The sequence below is a fragment of the Vitis riparia genome, unplaced genomic scaffold (genome assembly GCF_004353265.1).
Source record: "Vitis riparia cultivar Riparia Gloire de Montpellier isolate 1030 unplaced genomic scaffold, EGFV_Vit.rip_1.0 scaffold655_pilon_pilon, whole genome shotgun sequence".
Lineage (NCBI taxonomy): Eukaryota > Viridiplantae > Streptophyta > Magnoliopsida > Vitales > Vitaceae > Vitis > Vitis riparia.
The window spans coordinates 125,949-153,686 of NW_023269727.1; the positions used below are offsets into that span (position 1 = coordinate 125,949).

Sequence of the window (27,738 nt, forward strand, 5' to 3'; positions counted from 1 at the left end):
AACTACGATGGTGTCACAACAATGCGAAACGAAAGAAACAATCGACTAATCTTAGGTAGAACATGGGATGACATTCCAATGATTGGAAACCAAATGAACGAAAATTCAACATAGATAGAACCTAGGATGGCATCCCAGTGATGAAAATCAAAAGGAACAAATAAATAAGCTTTAAATAGAAACTAAAACCTAGGATGGCATCCCAATGATGGGAAACCGATGGAACTAAGAATGAACATAGATAGAATATAAGGTGGTGTCCTTAAGATGAGAAACGAATAAGCTTAGATCGAACCTTGGATGGCTTCGCAATGATGGGAAACAAAAGGAACTTAGGATGATTGAACCTATGATTACGTTTCAATGTTAAGAAACTAAAAGAATAAACAAATAACCGTAGATAGATCCCATAAAGCAATTGAACGAACAATCGAATATGCTTTAAATGAACAAAGAATGAACATAGGATGATTCTCAATTATGAGAACCAAAAGGAGCAAAGAAATAAGCTTTAGATGGAAACCAGGATTGCATCCTAATGATGGAAACCTTAGGAGGAAAGAATTAACGTAAATAAAGCCTAGGATGGCATGCTAATGATGAGAAACGAAAGGAACAAATGAATAAGCATGGATAGAACCTAGGATATCTTCTCAATGATTGGAAACCGAAGGAACATACAATGAGCATAGATAGAGCCTAGGACGAGTTCCCAATGACGAGAAATTAAGGGAACAAATGAACAACCATAGATAGAGCTTAGGATGACTTCCCAATGATTGAAAACCAGAGGAACTAACAATGAACCTATAGAACATAGGATGGCATCCAAATGTTTGGAAACCAAACGAACTAAAGAACGAACATAGACAGAAACTACGATGGTGTCACAATGATGAGAAGCGAAAGAAACAATCTCGACTAATCCTTGGTAGAAAATAGGATCATATTCTAATGATTGGAAACCAAATGAACAAAAATTCAACATAGTTAGAACCTAGGATGGCATTCCAGTGATGAAAAACAAAAGGAACGAAGAAATAAGCTTTAGATAAAAACCTTGTAGAGAAACAAGGATGGCATCCCAACTATTGGAAACCAAAGTAACTAAAATTGAACATATATAGAACCTAGGATGACATCCCAATGATGAGAACAAAAGGAACAAATGAACAAGCTTAAATAGAACCTAGGATCACATCCTAATGATAGGACACTAAAGGAACTAAGAATGAAAATAGATAGAACTAAGATTGATGTTCCAATGATGAGCAATCAAAGGATGACATCCCAATGGTGGGAAACCGAAGGATCTAACAAAGAACATAGATAGAAACTAGGATGTTGCCCCAACGATTAGAAACCAAAGGAACTAAGAACGAACATAGATAGAAACTAGGATGGCATCAAAACGAGGAGAAGGCAAAGGAACATAAGCACAAGATTAGATTGTAGGATGGCGTCACATTGATAACCAACCAAAGGAATGAAGAAATAAGAACACATGAAAACTCAAATGACATCCTAATGAATGGGAACCTTAGGAAGTAAGAATGAACAAACATAGAACCTAGAATGGCATTGCAATAATTGGAAACTAAGGAACAAATAATTTATCTTAGACAGAATCTATGATGACTTCGCAATAATTGGAAACGAAAGGAACCATCAATGAACATAAACAAAACCTAGGATGGCATCCAAATGTTTGGAACCCAAAGGAATTCAAAACAAACATACATAGAAACTAGGATGGTGTCACAGTGATTAGAAACTAAACAAATAACCTTAGATAGATCCTTGGAACTAACAATAAACGTTGCCAGAACGTAGGACCGAATCCAAATGCGAGAAACCAAAGGAACTAAGAACGAACATAGATAAAAACTAGGGTGGCATTTCAACAATGAGAAACCAAAGAAACAACAAGTTAAGTATAGGTAGAAACCTAAGATTGCATCTCCACGATAAGAAACTAAAGGAACTGACTTTGAACATAGATAGATGCTAGAAAGGCATCTCAGTGATGGCAAACCAAAGGAAAAAACGACTAAGCTTAGATAGAAACTAGGATGGCATCCCACTGAAAGGAAATCAAATTGAACATAGATAGAACCTACATAGCATCCTAGTGAAGATAAACAGAAGGAACTAAGATGGGAAACTAAGGAAACTTAGAATGAACATAGATAAAGCCATGAAAGGCGTTCCAATGATAAGTAATCAAAAGAACAAACATGAGCTTAGATAGAACTTAGGATGACATCCAAATGATGGCAAACCTTAGGAAGTAAAAATGGAAAAAGATAGAACCTAGAATGGTGTTCCAATGATGGTGGGACCTAGAACGACATCTCAATGATGAGAAACCAAAAGAACTACGAACGAACATTGATAGAAAGTAGGATGGTGTTGCAATGAGCATAAAGCAAAGGAACAAATGAATAAGCTTAAATTGAAGCTAGAATCGCCTTACAACGATGAGAAAGCAAAGGAAGAAACAAATAAGCTTGGATTCAACCTGGCATGGGTTCCCATAAATTTTAAACAAAAGGAACTAAAATTAAGCACATATAGAACCTAGGATGACATCTCAATGATGAGAAACAAAAACAAGAAAGAAATAAGCTTAAATAGAAACTAGGACGGTATCCCATTGATGGAAAACCTTAGGAAGTTAGAATGACCTATGATAGAACCTAGGATGGCGTCCTAATTATGAGAAACCAAACGAACATACAAATAAGCTTAGATTAAAACTATGATAGTAACCCAATGACGGATAACTAAAGAAACTAAGAATGAAGAGAGATAGAACCAAGAATTATGGTCCAATGATGAGCAATCAAAAGAACAAACGAATTAGCTTAGATAGAACCTAGGATGGGATCTCAATGATGTGAAACTAAACAAACTAAGAATGAAAATGAATAGTAGTATGAATGGCGTTCCAATGATGAGCAATCTTGAGAACAAATGATTATGTTTAGATAAAACCTAGGATGACATCCTGATTATGGCTTGAAGGATGAGGGATGCCCTAAATAAACTTAAGGAAGTGGGATGCCCTAAATAAACTTAATGAAGGGAAATCTCTAAACAAAGTCAAGGAAGGGGGATGCTCTAATCAAATTTGAGTAGGCGGGATGCCCTTAAAAAGCCAATGGAAGTAGAATGTCAGAAATGAACATTAAGAAGGGGGATTCACTAACAAGACTCATAGAAAGGGCATGCCACAAACAAACTCCACCAAACAGGAATGCCCAATCCCAACAAAAGCGGTTGCGCTAAACAGACTACTGGATGGGGATGCCCTACTACACTAAAGGAAGTGGGAGTTTGCTAAGTAATCCCTAGGAAAGGGTATGCGCTAAAAGAATTGAACGAAGGTTGGTTGTCTAAACAAACTCTAGGAAAGGGAATGAATTAAAAATCTCCATGAAGATGGATGACCTAAGAAACTGAAGGAAGGGTGATGGACTAAAGTAAATCAAGGTAGTTTGATAGGCCAATGAACAGGAATGTCCTTAAAAAAATTGAGGAATGGGAATACCCTAATAACACTTGAGGAAAGAGGATGCCCTAAATAAACTCAATGAAGGGGAATACCATAAACAAACTTAAGGAAGGGGATGCCCAAAAACAACTCATGGAAGGAGGATGTCCTGAACACACTCAAGGAATAGTGCAAACCCTTAAACAAACTCATATGATGGCGTCCTAATTATGAGAAACCAAAGGAACATACGAATAAACTTAGATAGTTCACAATGATGGGAAACCAAATAAACGAACAATGAACATAGGTCGAACCTAGGATTGTATCCAAATGTGTGGAACCCAAACGAACTAAAAATAAACCTAGATAGAAACTAGGATGACATCACAATGATGTGAAACATAACAAACAACCAACTAAGCTTAGGTAGAACCTAGGATGGTATGCAGACAATCAGACACAAAATTAACTCAAATTGGATATAGATAGAACCTAGGATGACGTCCTAGTGATGAGAAATCAGAGGAACCAACAAAGAAACTTATATTAAAACAAGGATAGTAACCCAATGATGGGGAACTAAAGGAACGAAGAATGAACATAGATAAAACCCAGAATTATGGTCCAATGATGAGCAATCAAAAGAACAAACGAATTAGCTTAGATAGAACCTAGGATGGGATCTCAATGATGTGAAACTAAACAAACTAAGAATGAAAATGAATAGTAGTATGAATGGCGTTCCAATGATGAGCAATCTCGAGAACAAATGATTATGTTTAGATAAAACCTAGGATGACATCCTGATTATGGCTTGAAGGACGAGGGATACCCTAAATAAACTTAAGGAAGTGGGATGCCCGATGCCCTTAATAAACTTAATGAAGGGAAATCTCTAAACAAAGTCAAGGAAGGGGGATCCCCTTAAAAAGCCAATGGAAGAAGAACGTTGTAAATGAACATTAAGAAGGGGGATTCACTAAGAAGACTCATAGAAAGGGCATGCCACAAACAAACTCTACCAAGGGGTGTGCCCAATCCCAACAAAAGCGGTTGTGCTAAACAACCTCAAGAAATGGAGTTACCCTAAACAAACTACTGGATGGGGATGCCCTACTACACTAAAGGAAGTGGGAGTCTGCTAAGTAATCCCTAGGAAATGGTATGTGCTAAAAGAATTGAAGGAAGGTTGGTTGGTCTAAACAAACTCTAGGAAAGGGAATGAATTAAAAATCTCCATGAAGATGGATGACCTAAGAAACTGAAGGAAAGGTGATGGACTAATGTAAATCAAGGTAGTTTGATAGGCCAATGAACAGGAATGTCCTTAAAAAAATTGAGGAATGGGAATACCCTAATAACACTCCAGGAAATAGGATGCCCTAAATAAACTCAATGAAGGGGAATACCATAAACAAACTTAAGGAAGGGGATGCCCAAAAACAACTCATGGAAGGAGGATGTCCTGAACACACTCAAGGAATAGTGCAAACCCTTAAACAAACTCATATGATGGCGTCCTAATTATGAGAAACCAAAGGAACATACGAATAAACTTAGATAGTTCACAATGATGGGAAACCAAATAAACGAACAATGAACATAGGTCGAACCTAGGATTGTATCCAAATGTGTGGAACCCAAAGGAACTAAAAATAAACCTAGATAGAAACTAGGATGACATCACAGTGATGTGAAACATAACAAACAACCAACTAAGCTTAGGTAGAACCTAGGATGGTATGCAGACAATCAGACACAAAATTAACTCAAATTGGATATAGATAGAACCTAGGATGACGTCCTAGTGATGAGAAATCAGAGGAACCAACAAAGAAACTTATATTAAAACAAGGATAGTAACCCAATGATGGGGAACTAAAGGAACGAAGAATGAACATAGATAAAACCCAGAATTATGGTCCAATGATGAGCAATCAAAAGAACAAACGAATTAGCTTAGATAGAACCTAGGATGGGATCTCAATGATGTGAAACTAAACAAACTAAGAATGAAAATGAATAGTAGTATGAATGGCGTTCCAATGATGAGCAATCTCGAGAACAAATGATTATGTTTAGATAAAACCTAGGATGACATCCTGATTATGGCTTGAAGGACGAGGGATACCCTAAATAAACTTAAGGAAGTGGGATGCCCGATGCCCTTAATAAACTTAATGAAGGGAAATCTCTAAACAAAGTCAAGGAAGGGGGATCCCTTAAAAAGCCAATGGAAGAAGAACGTTGTAAATGAACATTAAGAAGGGGGATTCACTAAGAAGACTCATAGAAAGGGCATGCCACAAACAAACTCTACCAAGGGGTGTGCCCAATCCCAACAAAAGCGGTTGTGCTAAACAACCTCAAGAAATGGAGTTACCCTAAACAAACTACTGGATGGGGATGCCCTACTACACTAAAGGAAGTGGGAGTCTGCTAAGTAATCCCTAGGAAATGGTATGTGCTAAAAGAATTGAAGGAAGGTTGGTTGGTCTAAACAAACTCTAGGAAAGGGAATGAATTAAAAATCTCCATGAAGATGGATGACCTAAGAAACTGAAGGAAAGGTGATGGACTAATGTAAATCAAGGTAGTTTGATAGGCCAATGAACAGGAATGTCCTTAAAAAAATTGAGGAATGGGAATACCCTAATAACACTCCAGGAAATAGGATGCCCTAAATAAACTCAATGAAGGGGAATACCATAAACAAACTTAAGGAAGGGGATGCCCAAAAACAACTCATGGAAGGAGGATGTCCTGAACACACTCAAGGAATAGTGCAAACCCTTAAACAAACTCATATGATGGCGTCCTAATTATGAGAAACCAAAGGAACATACAAATAAACTTAGATAGTTCACAATGATGGGAAACCAAATAAACGAACAATGAACATAGGTCGAACCTAGGATTGTATCCAAATGTGTGGAACCCAAAGGAACTAAAAATAAACCTAGATAGAAACTAGGATGACATCACAGTGATGTGAAACATAACAAACAACCAACTAAGCTTAGGTAGAACCTAGGATGGTATGCAGACAATCAGACACAAAATTAACTCAAATTGGATATAGATAGAACCTAGGATGACGTCCTAGTGATGAGAAATCAGAGGAACCAACAAAGAAACTTATATTAAAACAAGGATAGTAACCCAATGATGGGGAACTAAAGGAACGAAGAATGAACATAGATAAAACCCAGAATTATGGTCCAATGATGAGCAATCAAAAGAACAAACGAATTAGCTTAGATAGAACCTAGGATGGGATCTCAATGATGTGAAACTAAACAAACTAAGAATGAAAATGAATAGTAGTATGAATGGCGTTCCAATGATGAGCAATCTCGAGAACAAATGATTATGTTTAGATAAAACCTAGGATGACATCCTGATTATGGCTTGAAGGACGAGGGATACCCTAAATAAACTTAAGGAAGTGGGATGCCCGATGCCCTTAATAAACTTAATGAAGGGAAATCTCTAAACAAAGTCAAGGAAGGGGGATCCCCTTAAAAAGCCAATGGAAGAAGAACGTTGTAAATGAACATTAAGAAGGGGGATTCACTAATAAGACTCATAGAAAGGGCATGCCACAAACAAACTCTACCAAGGGGTGTGCCCAATCCCAACAAAAGCGGTTGTGCTAAACAACCTCAAGAAATGGAGTTACCCTAAACAAACTACTGGATGGGGATGCCCTACTACACTAAAGGAAGTGGGAGTCTGCTAAGTAATCCCTAGGAAATGGTATGTGCTAAAAGAATTGAAGGAAGGTTGGTTGGTCTAAACAAACTCTAGGAAAGGGAATGAATTAAAAATCTCCATGAAGATGGATGACCTAAGAAACTGAAGGAAAGGTGATGGACTAATGTAAATCAAGGTAGTTTGATAGCCCAATGAACATGAATGTCTTAAAAAAATAGAGGAATGGGAATACCCTAATAACACTCCAGGAAATAGGATGCCCTAAATAAACTCAATGAAGGGGAATACCCTAAACAAACCTAAGGAAGGGGATGCCCGAAAAAAACCTCAAATAAGGAGGATGTCTTGAACATACTCAAGGAATAGGGCATACCCTTAAACAAACTCAAGAAAGGGGGTGTGCTAAACATACTCAAGGATGGGGGCATAACCTAAACAAATGCAAGGAATAGGAATTCTACAAAGAATCTATGGGATGGGGAGGAAGAGATGTCTTAATAACATTGAAGAAAAGGGGATGATGTAAATATAGATAAGGAAGGTGAATGTCATAAATTAATTGAATGAAAGGGGATGTCTTAAAGAAAATAATGGAAAAAGATGCCTTAATAAGACTCGATGAAATCACATTCCCTAAATGAACTCAAGGAAGTTACATGCATTAAAGAAACACAAAATATGAGGTTGCCCTAAATAAACTCAACGATGGAGGATGTCCTAAACAAACTAAAAAAAAAAAGTGTTGCCATTAGGAAACTCATGGAAGGGGAATGCGCTAATAAGACTCAAGGATGGGGGTTGCCTTAAACATAATCAAATGAGGAGGATGCCATAAGTAACTCTAAGAATCGGGTTGCCCTAAACAAACTCTAGGAAGGGGGATGCACTAAAAAAATTCTCAAGGAATAGATATTCTATAAAGAAACTAAGGGATAGTGGGACGTCTTAATATGACTCAAGGAAGGGGGATGCCCTAAACAAAGATATGGAAGGAGAATGTTGTAAACAAACTCAAAGAAGGGGATGTGCTAACAAGACTCAATGAAGCATGCGCTAAAGAAACTCAAAGAAGGGGGATTCTCTAAACAAAATTTGGGAAGGGGGATGCTCTAAACAAACTCTTGGAAAGGGAATGAATTACAAAATCTCCATGAAAAAGAATGACCTAAGAAACTAAAGCAAGGGTGACGCCCTAATGTAACTCAAGGGAGTGGGATGGCCTAAGGAAATTCAAGGAACATGGATGCACAAAACAAACTAAAGGAAGGGGATACCCTAATAAAACTATAGGAAAGCGGACGCCTTAAACAAACTCTAAGAAGGGAAATGTCCTAGGCAAACTCAACAAAGGGAGATGTGCCAAAAAAAAAAAAAAACTCAAGAAAGAGGGAGGGAAGGGCTTAACAAACTCCAAGAGGCAAATGTGCTATGAATCTTAAGGAAGTGGGAGTACACTAAATCAACTCTTGGAAGGGGGTGCCATAAACTCAAGCAAGGGGGATCCTTTACACAAACTCCAGGAAGGGAAACAAATTAAATAATCTTCATGAAAAGGGACTAAGAAACTCAAGGAAGGTGAAGCCCTAAAGTAACCCAAGGGAAAGGGGTGCCCCAAGAAACTCAAGGAACGGGGATGCCCTAAACAAACTAATGGAAGGGGGATTCCTTAATAACAGTTTAGGAAGAGAGATGCCCTAGTAACACTCAATGAAGGGGGATGCCCTAAACAAACTAATGGAAGGGGGATTCCTTAATAACAGTTTAGGAAGAGAGATGCCCTAGTAACACTCAATGAAGGGGGACTCCCTAAATAGACTCAAGGATGGGGAAATCCTTAAACAAACTAAAGTAAGGCGGATCCCATAAACAAAGTTAGAGAATGGGGATGCCACATACAAACTCAAGGAAGGGGAATGCCTTTATAAGACTTGAGTATGGGAGATGCCCTAAACAAAGTCACTGAAGGAAGATGTCCTAAACAAACTGGAGAAAGGAAGATGTCCTAAATAAACTCCAAGAGGGTATACCATAAACCAACTCAAGGGGTAGGGAGATGTCATAAAAAACTAATGAAAGGGGGATGTGTTAATAACAATGATGGAAAGCAGTTGTCCTAGACAAACTCCAAGAAAGGGGATTCCCTAAACAAACTCAATGAAGGGAGATGTGCCAAAAATAAATAGAAAATGGGAGGTGTTGAACAAACTACAGGAGGTGCATGCCTTATAAAACTTAAGAAAGTGGGGGTGCACTAAATCAACTATTGAAAGGGGGATGCCCTAAACAAACTTAAGGAAAGGGGATGCTCTACACAAAGTCCAAGAAAGGGAATGAACTAAACAATCTCCATGAAGAGGGTTGACCTAAGAAACTCAAGAAAGGGAGATGCCCTAATGTAACTCAAGGGAGGGTGATGCACTAAAGAAACTCAAGGAATGGGGATGCCCTAAACAAACTAAAGGAAGGGGAATACCCTAAACAAATTCATGGAATGACAATACTTTAAACAAACTAAAGGAAAGGAGGGTGTCCAAAAGAAAATCAAGGAAGGGATTCCCCACAAGAACTAAAGGAAAGGATGCCTTAATGAAACTCTATGCCATAAACAAATTCAAGGACAGGGGATGTTGTTAAAAAAACTCTAGGAATGTGGATGCCCTATAAAACTTAAGGAAGTGGGAGTGCACTAAATAAACACTTAGTAAGGGGATGCCTTAAACAAATTCAACTAAGGTGAATGCTCTACACAAACTCTAGGAAGGGGAATGAACTAAACAATCTCCATGAAGAGGAATGACCTAAGAATGTGAAGGAAGGGTGATGCACTAAGGAAACTTAAGGAACCCCATGGCCTAGGCAAACTAAAGGAAGGGGGGTATCATGATAACACTCGGGGAAAATGAATGCCCCAAACAAATTCAAAGAAATGGAATGCCCTAAAAAAACTCAAGGGGGATGCTAAAAAAACAACTAAAGGAAAACGGGATGTCCTAAACAAAGTCAAGGAAGGGAGATTCCCTAATAATAATCAAGGAAATGGGATGACCTAAACAAACTAAGGGTAGGGGGATGCCTTAAAGAAACTCTAGGAAAGGGGATGTCATAAACAAAATTAGGAAATAAGGATGAATTTAAAAAAAAAAAAAAAAAAAAAAAAAACTCCACAAAGAGGGATGACCTAAGAAAATGAAGGAGGGGTGATTCCCTAATTTAACTCAAGGGAATATGATGACTTATGGAAACTCCAAGAAAGGAGATGCCTTAAACAAATTAAAGGAAAGTGGATGCCCTAATAAAGGGAAATGACCTAAATAAACTAAAGGAAAGGGGGATGTCCTAAACAAAGGGGGATGCCCAAAAAAAAAAAACTCAAGGAAAAGGGGATGCCCTAAACAATGTTAAGGATGAGGGATACTCTAATCAAACTGAAAGAAAGAATGTGTCATAAACAAAGTCTAGGAAGGGGGATACTATGGACTTGCATTTCTCACTTGCGTCCCCACTCAACGACGAGACTCATTTTTTATTTGTGAAAAATTGATATTTTATTAAAATTTGGAGTTCTCATGCCACTTATTTTTATTTATTTTTTATAGGGAAAATAATATAAGAAACTAAAAGCCTAAGAAAAATGACACCTTAAACTTTTGGAAAAACATGTCTTTGAAATAATAAATCCGAGTTTAGGTCCAAAGATCAAGTTACCTATCAGGAAGGTGCCTTAAGGTAATGGTACTCTAAACCCTTGAAAAGGTCTCTACCGACTAAATTGAGGGAAGTATGACAATTAAGTGATTAATAGAGCGAATCAAGGAAGACTAATGGTGATTACTTAAATTCCAATAACATATTAAGCATGCTAGACAAATAATTCAAATTAGACCATAAAGGAAGAGTAATACCTGCAATTTAAAGTATTACAAGATACTAAAGTTAGTTAAAACAACAAAATATATAACATGCATCTCATCAGCGAAAATCAAACAAACATCAAGGCACTTAGTGCCAATATCAAACATGGTATGGTTCACACAAAACATTTCATATGTAACTAAAAAGAAGTGAATGGTGGAGAGTGTACCTGAAGAGCATATCTTTAACGCAATGCACTTTCAATACAAATGGAGAAGCTAGGATAAAAGATGATGACAAGCAATTATGAGAGCATAATATCTGCATGGCATGAACTTACAAAGACATCGACTATACAAGTTATATAACCAACTAAATAAATCAACTTTGGGAAAAGCTTTTTTGATGCATATAACATTCTAGAATCAAGAAGTGAGTAACATCACACAATTGTGGAAAAAAAATAATTTAATACACTCCAAAAATAATTAAAACAAATTTTAAAACTAAAAGGTCATTAGCTAAGTTGAAACTGGTAGCAATGATTAATTTTAAAATATCTTTTATGTAGGGTTCTATCAAATCTTCATTCAATATTCCATAACCCATACATCCTCAACCTCAAGTGAAAAGATTACCAAGGCCAAGGACATTCCCATTAGTTTGGGGGCACAAGTTCAAACTTATGTGAATAAAAACAAAGTTTTTGGAAAACCAAAAAGAGAATGCAACTTGTATGAAATGAGTTGTATGTTTTTAAAAGAAAGTGAGATCTTTGCCCTAAACCTAAAACGAATTTTCTTTTAAAGTCCTTAAATGATTCAAATCCTTTTGAAAATAATTTAAATTATTTAAAAAAAAATGATTTTAGGAGGAGCAAAAAAGGAACTAAGAAAATTAAGAAATTCCGAACAAAAGACCTAAAAGTTGGGATTTTTTATTCGTAACTTAAAACAATTTGAAAAGAAAGGAAAAACCAACTTAGACCTTCTTTTTGGCTACCTTTTCATTCATGATGGAGAAAAGATCTTTTTTTGTAAAGGAAATTTTGACTCAAAAATCAATTGAGTTTTTTCTAAAGAATAACAAGTAAATAATCAAACATCATGAATTTTTAACTAAGGTAGCATTCAAAGAACTTTAGAAAATAACTTAAGATGAATTTTTAACAAAACTAGCATACAAAGAACTTTAAAAAACTAATACAGAAATTCAAATTCCATTATTATCTTTCAAATTTATCTAGAAATTTAAACTCCAAAACTTATATACTGCCTAAGGGAAAATCTAACAAGTTCATCACCATCATGAAAGGGAGATAGAGATTACTTGTCTTAAGGGGCAGAACAAGAGAAATGCCAATCTCACATATACCAAATAGGTTGTTAAAAACAACAATGATTAAACCAATTGCTCTAACAACAAAAGCATAAGTTGATTTACATATTAAGGTAGAGAAGAAGAAAAACACACATCTTGTCATTGTCGTAGCTCTGAACTTATTCCCCACATTCCACATTATATTATTTCTTAAGAAAACCACAAAAATAATAAGAAACAAACAACTTTTGTAGTGGATTACAAAAATAGAGTTGGCTCTACCACTGTGATTTAGTGCTTCTTTTTCCTGTTCTTTTGTTAATAGCTGATTTAAATATTAATTAAAGCATGCAATTTACATAAAGGAAATCCTAGTTGGACCCTTGTTAGCCTTTTTCTATTCCTTATAGAGTAAGACACCAAGCTACAATTGGAAATTGACCTAAATCGCCAATAACTAACATGGGTGAAGGTCAACAAACCAAAGCAAACTTAAAGCAAAATAAAGATGCAATCACAGTTTAAGACTTCCAACACCCTTATTGAACTCAACCACATAGTGTAACTCATTATTGTGTGAATCACGACAACTATCAACAAAAAAATATAAACACATCATTTCTTTCTTATTGCACAGGGTATTATACAACAATGATTGCGTGGGGATGAAAAATTGTTGAAAATGACACAAATCTACCATCAAAGACAAGGCAATTCTACAACACAAACTGCTTAAAATACAATGGCATAAGCGAAGAGTTTTTTACCATATCAACGATTCAATAAGACGACTTTCAATGATTTCTTAACCACAAACTGCCACATACATGATTTTCATAACTCAAACCTAGGTACAAAGTCAAGTACAAGAAAACATGAAATCCATAGTCATGCCCACAAAGCAGTAAAAATGTATAGACATCACTATATAACAATGAAATCAAGCTAATCTATGAGAAAAAAAAAAAGAAAAATAAATAAATAAAAGAAAATTCCGAACAATCCAAATACATTATCCAGTAAGATAAGAATGCAATTGAGCGAAATAATGTAAAAGAGGAAAAATAAGACAAAAAAGAACATTATGAAAAGAGGATGACTCCTAGAACATTTGACCCACAACCCTATCATTGGTCTAGTTGGGATTGACGGGGCTTGAACCCGCAGCTTCCGCCTTGCAAAGGCATTGCACTGACCAATTGAACTACAATCCCATATAAATAAGGTCACAACTGTCAATATAGGTAATCAAACAAGTTGTACAAATAACACTTAACTCAATCTTTATAATAACAAATACTTAAGTTTAATTTCATTATATTGAATGACATACAATTCTTTTGTAGTACTTATAAATCAAGTATCTTCAAATCAAACAAAATATGTTCATATCCATGCATCGGGAAAAAATGATTCATATTAAGGCAGAAAAGTAAAAAAGAAATATCAGTTACTATTAGATGTCAACCCCACATCCCACATCATATTATTTCATGTAGAAACCAAAAGAATGATCAGCCCAAAACCATAATGAATCCAAAATCATGAAAACATGAATTGACATGGAACAAATAGTCTCTATTCAAAAAACCTAAGAATACAAGTAAATCTCAAGGCTATGCCCCACACTATAATGACAACAATTACAAATTGAAGGGATTTGCACTATTACAAATTTAAGCGATTTCCATAATGCATCCAGCTTATACTACTTAAGAAATAGCAAAAACCAAAAGAATTATTAGCCTAAAACCATAATGAATTCAAAATCATGAAAATGTTATCATGACTTGGCATGGAACAAATAGTCTCTATTCAAAACCTACAAATATAAGTAAATCTCAAGGCTATGGCCCACACCATAACGACAACAATTACAAATTGAAGGGATTTGCACTATTACAAATCGAAGCGATATCCATAGTGTATCCAACTTATACTACTTAATAAGAAATTATAGAAACCAAAAGAAATATCATTCAAAACCATAATGAATTCAAAATCATCAAAATGCTTCCATGACTTGGCATGGAACAAATAGTCCCTATGCATATATAGTGTTAGGAGCCTCTTCCCAAAATTGATATAGGATATCACAACATCTCTCCAGCTTGGTTTTCCATTTTAGTTAATGGAACTAAAAATGTTGGTGGTAGCCATTGTCTAGCATCTACAACCGAAGACAAGTCTCGATAGTAGCCAAAAACCACGTCACAAAGTACATACAAGTTGGTTTGAAACTTTTTCATTAAACAAAGTGACATTGCCTTGAAAATATTACAAGACAAACGATGAAATAAAGTTATTTGAGAAATCAAAATGAAAAGCACCTTCAGATATCCCACATGTTGTTGCAACAACAACTAGTACTAGAATGACTAGGTAGAATACAGTGACAATCTCCTTGTTCTTTAAAAACGTGCTAATGCAGCAAGAAGTATACCCTTATGGGAGATCAAATCAAAGGAAGTGTATAAAATCAAATGGTAGAGATTTACATTATCTTGCTTAAACAATGAATGCAGTTTTCAACTGGCTAGAAAGCAAATTGAGGATGATTTTTTTAACAAGAATTACAGCAAAAACCTTTTGGATATAGCCAATGATATTGCATCTATGTGTGCATGAATGTCCAAGACACCAATGCACAAAACAATATATGTACCTAAGCAGAATTTAAAAAAAAATGAAATTCAAATTTGAAATATCACTATGGCAAAAATAATAATAATAATATTTTCACCTTTGTAAAGGACAATGAAAAATTACATCTAACCTAGAATTCTCAATGAAGTATGTTTCCAATACGAGTATATTAGGAAATAAAATCAATTCAAACATACACAATGTTAAAAGAAATGCAAGGAGCCCTCACATTATATCTTATAATGAATAAGTGTAAAAACTTGACATGATAAAAAGATGCATATTAGAACATGATAGAATGAAAATAGAATTAAAATAATAGCATAAAGAACACCTGAGACTCCACCTAAACCTACTGGAAACCTATTTTCCAAAGATATCTGGAAGAAAATTACTTACAATATTCATTTAACATTAGAATACAATTTAATTTCTACAAAGCTCTGATTGGAAAGGTGTATAGCAGCCAATCAAGTTCTTCTCAGTAGAAGCACCGAAAATAGCTTCCTTCGGACACATGACTCCATATACATCAATTGGTTGAAGGTCACTCAAATTCTTCTACTGCTCTTAAGGCTACTTGAAAAAAAGCTATATGAAGTTGTGGCCCAAAAGAGCTATGCTACAACATAATGAAAAATAAATTCAATGCAGATTTTCTTACCATTGCATTCTTATCCTCCAACCTCCCTGCTGCAACTACAACAACCTCATTTTGCATGCAAATTAAAACAGAATGTTGTCAAAATAGTTCCTCAAAACTTGAAGAACCTTACTTCTAGTATAATAAGTTGAAACATCTCGACATCGCTCTAGCAATATTTCCAAAATGGCTTGCTTGGTTTGAAGCTGAATAGATTTTGAACTCACTTTACCCTCAACATCTGTAAAGACCTACATAATCAACTTTCCCAATACACCAACAAGAGCATTCCTTATCTTCTAAGATTCTCCTAAGAAGTTTGTGATCAAGATACCAATGTTGGTTGAAATCAACTATGGAAGCCAGTCAATGAACTACACAAGAAAGCACCCAATACATTCGACACTAATAGTATCCTTCACGTAGTCTTTTGGGTTGGTCCTTCGAATCAACCATTGAGGTGTGGTAACAGTCATACTTCTGCATCAAGTGTAAATTGATGCACATGACTGCGCCATGTAGTGGAATTTGGTGGCACATGTCCCAATTATATGACATAGAAAATCTTTTGTCCCTGAATTCTTAAATAGTACCGCATTCTCAAACTAAGAGAATACATTCCTACAAAATCCAATTAACAAATATAAACATGAAAAATCAAATTAAAAAATATCAAACTAATTATACAATATACTTTACAATGAAAGATAAGTAATTTTCAACTAGGTCTCATGACCCAAAGAGCATAAAAAAGGGTTGATCTCTAGTGAATTAGCTATTATGTTGAGTAGTTGAACCCTTTGTGGATCCCAATTCCATGAGTGTATAAGCTATTTCTTCCAACAACTCAATATTGCTTAAATCTATAATGAGAACACTTTACTAAATTAGAAGCAACGACCAACAAGACACACTCAAACACATAGAAAGAAAGAGTGCCTTGGAGTTGTTATTGACACCAATATTAGACACCCAAATGAGGACAATGTTGAGGGGGGAAAAAGAATAGATTTTTATTCACCATCTAGATGTTTATAAACACAAAGATTTGAAAAATAATTCAATACCTTTGAAATTCAAGAAAAGATTTGCACATAAGATGGCCATAACTTCAACTATCATTGATGTTCAACGCTTCAGCTTATCATGCAGTAGAACATTTCAATAATTGTGTGCTTAGATGTCAATTGGAATTAAATTTTCTTACTAACTTTCAGAAGCATTGATAGATACAGATCTATCAGCATCAATCCACAAATGTCTAAACCAACTCAACGACGATATGGATTATTTTGGTCCTGTTATATCTCTACATGCATGTGCCTCAAACGTGTCAGGACCAACACCGTTCAACAATTCATGTTTCTAGGTGTTCCTTTCGCATCTAAAAGTTGACAATCAGATATGCAAGCTTCAACTAAAGTTCTAATAAAAAGCTAAGAGAAGATAACTTGCTAAAAATTTTCAAGAAGACACAAGGAACAGATCAAGCAACTATAGAATCAAAGTGGGCATTTCTTGCACATACCTTCAACAATATCAGTTTTTGAAAATTCTTCTGCACTACTCTTAGCTACCATAAAACATTCCAAACTACCAACTTTCTATTGATGTATGGGCATTTCTTGCAGTAACCTCTTCTTCCATTTGTTCCATATGGAATTTGTCAAGCTTCTCAAACTCCTCAATGTGAGACTTGAGTTCTAGTTGCAAACTCCTTACTCTGGTTTTCGTTAGTGTGAAAAAAATACACCAATTATTAAAAAAAATAAATTGCAAATGAGGTAATGCAAGAACTTAATACCTTGCTAGGTTATTAATGAAGTATGTCTCCAATATGGGTAAATAAGAGACTAGTCCAAGCGTAAGCTATATTCAACAAAAATGCAAGGTGCCATGACATTATATCTTATAATGAAGTCATGCATTAAAACCTGACATGATAATAAGTTGTCATATTAGCACATGATAGATGAAAATAGAATTAAAACAATAGTATAAACAATACATGTGACTCCACCAAACCTGTTGCAAACCTTTTCAACCACAACTTCCATATTTCTCCATAGGAGTTGGATGAGTAGCATAAATAGCAGCAATAACATTATCAGCAACAGCATACCATTATGTTTCCTAGCAGCCAAAACTATCAATTAAGATTTCTATTTGGATACATGACACCATATGCGTCAATTGGTTAATAGCAACATGGAACATAATGAATAAATATCTACTAAGTTTTGTTACAAGAACAGTTGAAAGGACACATGATACCACTTTCAATGTAATTTTGCAACTAAGAGACATTTTCCTCAAGTCAACAACTAAGGTTTCAGTAGTTGGATGAATTGCATATATAAAATCAATAACATTATCAGTAACAGCATACCATAAGTTATCTAGCAGCCAAAAACTGGTGATTAAGCTTTTCAAAATGCCAAATATCAAGGTCTCCTTATTAGACAAAAGTTTTTTCTTTCACTTTTTAGAAAACTTGTAAGAGTAATGTTTCCGATTCAAGCATGCAGTTCAAGCAACCTTGAAGTTCTTGAAAACAATATTAAACCCCAGAATGAGGACAATATTGAGAAGCAAAAAAGTATAGGTTTTAAAAGCAATCCAATGTGAGGCTACCCAATCAAGGATCAGTACACTATCAACAGATTGTAAGTAACTCAAGATGGAGAATCCACCTTTGGAAGAACGTTGAGATTGGGCCTAGGGCTCTCCCTAAGATTTAATTTACAAGATAGTGTGAGACTAGAGAAACCTTTGATTAATGAACATACATGATCAAACACGTCTTACTCTTGGAGACGGAAAAGCTCTTTCCAAGAGAGATCAAATAATACATCTATTTGCATAAGAAGAAAAAAAGATTAAAATCTTTAAAAAAAAAAATGGTTAAAATATACAAAATAACTAATGTCAATATCTTTACTTAGAAAAATGACTAATGAGAATAAAATAGATATTTGAATCTAACTTGGAAAGTGAAAACTTAACTCAACCACACAGAACAGTTAAATTTGTTGATGCACAAGAGAGAACGTTCACCAAGTATCAAATAAAAATTATTAAAAAATAATATAAAAAAACAATGGATTACTCAAATATTCAATTGCTAGTTAATTTTAATTTTTTTTTTCTTTTCTTCCCATTTCTCATAGTTGAGAATATTTGAGGGTTTTATCAATTGTTGATGGGAAAAAACACCATTGATAAGAAAACTGAATATAAATCATGAACCAAAAGATTTACCCCACTTGTTTAGATGCCATGAATATTTAGGATAATAAAAGAAAACAAACTTTTCTTGATATATATGGTAACAAACACATTCTCCACAGCTTCATAAGTGGACTAGTCCTGAGAAAATACAGGACAACCTGTGTTGGCTAAAATCAACTTTGCAAATCTATCAACGAGCTCCACAAGAAAGCAACGTTTGATATTTATAGCCCCAACTTTGTCCTTCACATAGTCTTTTCGGTTTGTCCTTCCAACCTCTATGATAGGAGAACCAACCAAACTACCAACAACACATGATTGCACCGTATAGTGGTATTTGGTAGCACATGTCCCCATTAAATCACAGAGAGCATCTTTTGTCTTTGAATCTTTTAACAGTGTTGTGTTCTTAACCATAGTGTACAAGAGATGTAAATTAAACCTACAAAGATAAACATGCAAAATAAAATAAAAATAAATCCAACTAATTACCCAACTTAATTTACAACGAAAAATAAGTAATTTCCATCTGGTCTCATGGAGTTGAGTATCTAACCCCTCTGTTGTTTCCAATTCCAAGAGTGTATAGGTTGTTTCTTCCTACAACTAGTACTACCTAAATCCATGACAAGAACACTTTCATAAATTAGTAGCAACTTCCCAATAAGACACACATGCACATACTTATCAAAAAATAAAATAAAATAAGACACATGCACATAAAATGGAAGACTACCTTGGGATTAGTTCAAAACCGGCAAGAATTGATTGCAGTCCTTTAGATGTCACTGTTGCTGTAAGTTGCTTATGAATTAGTTCAATTTTCTTGCAGCAAGAACAAGGGTGCAATGTTGGCATGTATGGCAGTAGCACTACCTGGGTCATGACTGATGGCAGGATGTTGCAAGTATGGTCTGAGAATTGCAAAATCTAGCAGCCTTGCACCCATCAAATGGACGTCCAGAGTCTATCTTCATTGTTCCTTGTCAAGTTGGCCATAGGGACTGCTAGATGCTTCTCCCTCAGCTTCTTCGGCTGCAGAGGTGAGTTCCTGAATGGATGCAGTTATAGGGTGCAGGGATACAGTACCTTTCACCCAAGTTGCGTAGGAGATTTGTGTAGTTCTGCCCCAAGAAAAAAGATTATTACAAGACTAGTATATGTATATAACAGAACAAATATACAAATGCATATCAGCACTTACACAACTTTTTAAATAGCATAAGTGCAACATCTTGGACCACACCATGTCACATTTTTACAAAAAAATTGATTATCTTTTTCTTTCTTCTGAGAAAATATCCAGGGACCAACCAAGGAAACTTATACTAAACCAAAAGTAGCCCCGGTGTTTAATTGTAATGAATAATAACTTCTTGCAAGCAGTAACACATGAAATCAAATTAACTATGCATAAAGGAAAAAAATAAAATAAAATGAACAATCAATTATTTCTGGTCTATTTGAAATTTTCAATTTCTAAAACATGGTAACATCCTTTTGCGTCCCTAAGAAAAAAAAAAAAGAAAGAAATAATGCTGTGTAAAACAGAAGTACTCAAGTTCTTTCTTCCACCCTCCCTTTTTGTCCTTTATTTTTCATTTTTGTGCAGGTAGAGCAGGGGCTTTCTCACAAAATGAAGTGACTAACTCTGGCAAATCAAATGATTACCCAAGGTCGCAGACAAAAGGACAGTGAGTAGCAGTTCCTAAAGGAATACCATTTCAAAAGATCAAAACTTCCCTATTTAGATATAAGGCTAGAACAAAATTTTTGAAAATAAGGTCACTTCACCTGGTTAAGTTGCAGTTACCAGAGTATAAAATCTCAATTCAAAAAATCTAGTTTAATGACTGAGAAAATAAGCAATGATAAATGAAAGATAACAGATGCCTACCCATAATTGTTCTGTGTAAGAGACATAGTTGAAAGGTAAAATAGGATCATCAGCCAGGTGAAGAGCTAGAAGTCCCCAAACTCCAGCTACTGAGGCAGTAAAAAACAGAAAACTATGTAAGCTTGAAGAAGTGACAATGAAGCAGTGATTTTCCTAGTTCATCGATAAATCTTTTTCAAGAATGCATACTAGAAGGAAAAGAAGCTAACCAGCCACGTGACGTTGAAACAATGGATCCCCATGGTTTGTCATCCAGTTATAGGAGTCAAAAGCAGTGTGATAGACTGGAAAATCTGAAGGACAAAAGAAAAAGAAAGTTGAAGTTCTATTTTACCAAATTGATTAGCATGAAATCTTAATTGTGATGTAAATTTTACTACTAACATTATTGACAGTGCTTGGAGTATCATAATAAAAGCTTTCGATAATCCTTTTAGTGGAAATAATTTGCCTAAAAATGAAACAAAAAATTATTTTTGTTCTTTTATACTCCGTCTTATGCCTTGAAACTAGAATCTTTCCAGGTGTAATTTCTGGTGCATTTAGAAAAGGGAAAAAAGGAACAAGCAAAAAACCATCCTTTAAAATGGAAATACCAAAGAAAACAGAAATACCATCAGAGATGATGAGAAAATTAAGAAATTCAAAATACCACTTCATAAAGCCCTAAAAATGATCATTCTACACACGCAAGAAAATGTTCTCGAGTGCAATAATATAAAGGAACAAAACTAAATCATTCCACATCCAAGTAAACCCAGTGGAATGATTTTGGTTGCACTGGATTTGCAAACACACCACAGCTGAATGAAAAGGTTTTTAATATGTGGAGTCACTGCCAAATTGACCAAGATAATTGTAGGGAAATAAAGAAAAGTACACCTTTTAAAAAAGCTCAACTGACCTCAATTTTAAGCGTTACAGAAAAGAAAAAAAAAAGGTGAAAGAAAACTGCAAAAGCACAAGCAACATGCTCTCTCTTTGTAAATCAGCATACCAATTAGAAAAGAACCTATTTGCCTACATATATTGGAATACTTATTTTGAAACTCTTTAAAATAGTTTTCTGCCATTTAGAATATAAAACAATTTTTTCACTTAAAAAACACATTTAGAATTTTTATTTTTTTTAAATAAACAGGTTATTTTTACAACTACTTCAAGGAGTTTTTGTAGAGTATTATAAGAAAACATTGAAATTATAGAGAATACTTTAGGAACTTCACAGCATACATAAATGCATTTTACCTTCAAGGAGAATAAACAGAAAAAACTGTCTTCGATTTTTGAGTTCCTATAAAGAATTTTTTACTTGAAAATAATTGGTAATTATTTTTAAAAATTGTTCTACAAAACTGTTTTTTGATAACCAAATTTGAAAACGTTGCCAAACAAACCCTTAAACTCCTTCAATTAATTGAAAAAGTACAAATAGCTGAGATAGTCTGATCACAGATTGATTTCACAAAGCAATGGCAAAAATACAAATTATGCATATCTATTCACTCACTTTAGGAGAAACAAAAAATTCATTAGGAGATTGAAGACAATTCAGCTTGTATATTCAAATTAAAGGAAAAGGAATCCTTGCCTTGCATTTTGGATTATGAAATTGCAGAATTTGATTGCAAAAAAACATCCCAGGTTTTCTTTAAAACTGACACATTCACTTACAAAAGAGAACAAGCAAAAGCAATGACTGGGGCACTCTTGTTCAACACTAGGGATGGCAATAGGGCAGGTTCAGGATGGGTCACCCCCATGCCAACCCTGCCCTATTTAATTTTTTCTTCATTTCTTAAAACTTTTCTATTTTTAAAATTTTAAATTATATTAAAAATAAATACAATTTAAATATAGATATATAGTATATTTTTTACAATTTATTTTTATGAAAAATAATTTTTTTTATTTTATATATGTAAAGAAAAGGTAAAATGAAAAAAAGAATCAAAATATTTTTTATTTAATATTATATATAATCAGGGCAAGACATTTTTTTTGATAGGTAAATAGATTTCATTAAGAGACAAAGGCTAGAGAAAAGGCATACACGGAGTATACCAAAGACAAAGAAGCAAAAAACAAAGGGACAAAACAAACATGACCCTTACTTGGTGGCTAGCCAGTCTACAAAATCTATCAAAGACAAAGTGTGTTCCTCTATATACACCCTAGCCCAATTCACAAAAGTGTACAAAAAAATGGATTTAATGTCTTGATCATTCCTCTCCATATCATCGAATGCCCTCCTATTTCTTTCTCTCCAAATGGTCCACACCAAGCAGAGGGGGGCAGCTCTCCAAGCTTTCTTCCTTTTCTTGCCCACAAAGGAACCATGCCAACCTAGGAGGTGTTTTTTCACAGAGGAGTGCATCACCCATTGCACCCTAAATAGGGAGAAAATTAGAAGCCATAACATTCTGGCTTTCTCGCAAAACAGTAGAAGGTGATCTGTGGTTTCCTCCTTATATTTACACAAAAAGCATCTGTTGGGGATGCTCCAACCAAATCTCTTCAGGCGGTCCGTGGTGAGCAACCTATTCCAAGCCACCTCCCAACCAAAGAAACTAGCCCTAATTGGAGCCCAAGGCGTCCAAATAGTTCTAGCCGGGAAGGGGGGTTTGGTATCCCTTGAGAATGAGCAGTAAAAGGACTTGACAGAAAAGGTTCCATTCTTGTTCTCTTTCCACCGGAACAAGTCCTCCACACCTCTTCTAATGGTCAAGGGATGAAGCTTGCTTAATAAGCTTTCGACTTCTCCCACCTCCCAATCATTAAGGTGTCTATTAAAACGAAGCCCCCAGCTACCTCCTCCTTCGTCTTCCTCCCAAGCCTCAACAACCCATCCTTCTTTATTGATAGATAGGTTAAACAAGATGGGGAAAGCTTCTTCCAGAGATTGATTTCCACACCACAAATCCTTCCAAAACTTCACTCTAGTGCCGTCCCCAATGATGAAGCGGGAATGAGAACGAAAATTCTCCCAACCTTTTCTGATGGCCTTCTAGACCCCCACCCCATACCGGTTTCTTGTATCTTTGGAGCACCATCCTCCCTCTTGAAGATCATACTTACTAAGGATAATTTGCTTCCATAGGGGCTCATTCTCATTAGCGAATCTCCACAACCATTTCCCAAGAAGGGCCTTGTTAAAAGTAGCTAGACTACAAATGCCCAAGCCACCTTTCTTTTTATCGGCACAAACAACCTTCCAACTCACCAAGTGAGGTTTATTCTCTAAGGCTCCATCGCCCCATAAGAAATCCCTTTGGATCTTTTCAAGCCTTACGCACACTCTCTTGGGGATCACAAAGAGAGAGAGAAAGTAGGTTGGGAGGCTTGAGAGGGTGCTTTTCAGTAGGGTGAGACGGCCGCCTTTGGAGAGGTATTGCCTTTTCCAGAGAGATAACCTTTTCCTGAATCTTTCTTCCACTGCATCCCACACCCTAATGGAATTGTAGGGGGCTCCAAAGGGAAGACCCAAGTAGGATGTAGGTAATCTCCCTATCTTACAACCCAAGACCGCCGCAAGAGTCTCCATAGGAATGCCTTCCCCCACTGGGATGGCCTCTGTTTTATTCAGATTGACTTTTAATCCTGAAATCGCCTCAAACCACATGAAGGTCTAACTAAGGTATTGCAACTGATCTGCATCGGCATCACAGAAAATTAATGGTGTCATCAGCAAACAAGAGATGGGACACGAACAGCCCCTCACTTCCTCTTCCTCCCACTCCCACTCTGAAACCGGAAATAAAGTTTCCATTTCTTGCACGGGACAACAATTGGCTAAGTGCTTCCATGGCCAAAAGGAAAAGATAGGGGGATAGAAGGTCGCCCTGTCTTAATCCCCTAGAGCTACGAAAGAAGCCCGAGGGGCTTCCATTGATAAGGATCAAGAAGGAAGCCGTGGAGCAGCACCATTTTATCCAATTAATCCATCTGTGCCCAAATCCCATCTTGGACATCACTTCCATAAGGAAGTTCCAATGGACATGGTCAAAGGCCTTCTCAATGTCCATCTTGAGAAGGAGACCCGGGATGTTGTCTTTCAATCTAGAATCAAGGGCTTCGTTAGCAATAAGAACTGCGTCCAAAATCTGCCTCCCATGGACGAAAGCATGCTGAGAATTAGAAATCACCTCCCCCATCACTGTTTTCAGTCTATTGGCTAGGACTTTGGCAAGCAATTTGTACACACTCCCTACCAGGCTGATTGGTCTGAAATCTTTTAGATCTTCGGTCCCCTCCTTCTTAGGAATGAGTAAGAGGAACGTGGAGTTTAAGCTTCTTTGGAAGGTCCCATGGAGGTAGAACTCCCTAAAGAGGCATAAAATCTCTGGTTTAACAACGTCCCAACAGAATAACCAGAAGGTCATTGTGAAACCGTCCGGACCTGGGGCTTTGTCTCCACAGAAACTGCTTAGGGCTGCGAAAATTTCTTCTTCAGAAAACATAACTTCTAGGCTGCTGGCCAAGCCTTCTCCCAACTCCTTAAAGTTAAGGCCATTTATACTAGGCCTCCAATCCCCAGGATCAGAGAGAAGGGTTTGGTAGGCACTGCAAACACCTTCTTTTATCTCTGCCAAGGATGAGAGATTCACCCCGTTTACTTTAATTTTGGATAGGAAATTCCTCCTTGCCCTAGCATTGGCCATTTTGTGGAAATACTTGGTATTTTTATCCCCCTCTCTTAACCAGATTTCTCTTGACTTCTGTCTCCAAGAAGTTTCTTCTAGAAGGGCCCATTTCTTATATTCCTCAAGATCCAGATTTTTAGCCTCTAGATCTTCAGGAGTAAGAGCGTTCTCATTCTCCTTGGCCTCCCACCGCTGCAAGCGGGAGAAGGCCTCTGCTCTGTTGAAAGAGACGTTGCCTACCACCTCCTTGTTCCATTTTTTTAGGTCCTTCTTAAGAGCTTTAAGCTTCTCAACGATGCAGTGGCTACTATAGCCTTCAACCGAATATCCATTCCACTAGCTTCTTACTAGGTCTTTGAATCCATCAATTTTCAGTCACATATTTTCAAAACGGAAGGGGCTTTTGCCTGAAGAGAAACCCCCAGCTTCTAGAATTATGGGGCTGTGGTCAGAGACCAGGCGAGGGAGAGCAGATTGTGAGATGGCAGAGAAGTGGTCCTCCCATTGGTCAGAGATTAAAAAACGGTCCAATCTAGAGGCATCTTGAGAGTTCAAGCCCCCTATCCAAGTGAAAGGACCTTCAGCCAGTGGGATATCCCTTAGCCCAAGCTCCCCTATCACCTCTGAAAATCTCCTCATATCGGTTGTGAGTCTAGGGGCATTTCTTCTTTCCTTTGGATATCTAACAACATTAAAATCCCCTCCTATGCACCAAAGGTCTTCCCAGAGGCCACGGATGGCTCCAAGCTCTTCCCAAAAGTCTTCCTTTTTGCTACCTATCACTGGCCCGTACACTCCAGAGAAGATCCAAGAGAAACCGTCACTACAGTTTCTAAAACGAACAGAGATGGAGTACCCCCCACTTTCTACCTCCAAATTCTCCAAGACTCTGTTATCCCATAAGAGACGGATTCCTCCTGTCGTGCCCCTTGCGTCCACTGAAGCCCAATTAAGAAATCTTCCTACTCCCACACTTTTCACCTATTGCATAGAAACATCTTTCACCTTTGTCTCCAAGAGACAAACCAAATCAGCCTTCTGATTCCTCACCACTCCCTTGATCAGTTTTCTTTTATCACAATCATTAAGCCCTCTGACGTTCTAGCAAAGAATTTTAATTCTCATTAATCAACTGGAATCAAATCCCAGGAGCTCTGACCAGATTTTTTGGATATCCTTGATGTCCCCTTATAACTAACAGAGCATTCCAATCTTTTTAACTCTCGTTCAAATCGGGTGGAACAGGATTTTTTCTTCTTCCTTCTCTTGTCGAGAGAGTTACTTCCAGTCCTTAGATTCAATTTCGAAAGCAGCTCCAGAATTTCGACTTCATGCCCTTCAACAGGCATTCCCAAGACTTTACTAAAGTGTAATAATTTGGAGAGCTCCTCTTCTGACCATCCTTCTTCACACGGGGGGTAATCCGACGAGTCTCTCTACTTTGCCATGTTTTTTCCCAGATCAAAGGTCGGGGCTTTAGTCAAAATCACTGTCGACCCATCTCTAAGCATGATGGACAGGGGGTTCGATGTCACTTTTACATCCCTTGCCATTGAAATTAAAGGACTAGAGCCAGGTTCTCTTCCCCTCTCAAGCCCCACATCCCAGAAAGGAGAAGAAGAAGAGGATGAGTCCCCTCTCAGGAGATCAGGGGAAGAGAAGGCATACCTTTTTTATTACAAGCTTCGACGGGGGAGGGGAAGCTCCTTCACAGATGTCGGCACTTCCACAAGGTGCGACGCTTCCAACTGGGTCGACTTACGAGCTTTGACGGGAAGGGAAAGCTCAAACGTATGCATCGGCGATTCCACAGGGGATGACACTTCCAGCTAGGGGGTTTTGCTAGCTTCGACGGGAAGGGATGACGTTGGCGCATCCAAAAGGGGCGACGCAACCTTCTGGGGAGTCCTTGAGAAGGAAGGAGTCGCGAAGGGGGTTCCACTCCGACGCAGCTAGGGCTTTCTTGCCCTAAAGCTTTGGAAGGGGTTAGGCCGAGGGGTTTAAGAGAAGAACCCACAAAGATTGGGACCTGGGCCTTCCCTAGCCCAGGCCCAAAGGGCCTTCCACAGACCAAGCTCGAATGGACCAAGGCATCCAGAAGCTGGCCTGTTTCCTCAACGCAGGCTTGGGAAAGGGGATGCTAGCCCGTCTCCATAGCGCGGGCAGGAGACGAGGGAGCAGCTGCACCCGTCATGTCTGTAGTAGGTGCACCAGTCCCCAGGATCGGCGAAGGCAGCTTTTCAAGTTGCAGAATGACTGTGGAAGGGGGCTGGCGGTCCACGCTCCCCAT

The 27,738-nt window shown here is 36.9% G+C and overlaps 1 protein-coding gene across 2 annotated transcripts; it reads right to left on the bottom strand.

The window, feature by feature from the left end:
* Positions 1–18,978: 18,978 nt before the first annotated feature.
* On the bottom strand, positions 18,979–19,930 carry LOC117910216. Of its 2 annotated transcripts, XM_034824280.1 has the most exons (3): positions 19,785–19,930; positions 19,645–19,702; positions 18,979–19,350 (listed from the first exon to the last, which is right to left on the bottom strand). In XM_034824280.1, the coding sequence occupies exons 1-3, from the start codon at positions 19,855–19,857 to the stop codon at positions 19,041–19,043; spliced, it is 441 nt and encodes a 146-aa protein (XP_034680171.1). In that variant the 5' UTR covers positions 19,858–19,930; the 3' UTR covers positions 18,979–19,040. The 2 variants fall into 2 exon arrangements, with proteins under 2 accessions (XP_034680171.1, XP_034680170.1); XM_034824279.1 differs by having other exon boundaries at positions 19,645–19,930.
* Positions 19,931–27,738: the final 7,808 nt, after the last annotated feature.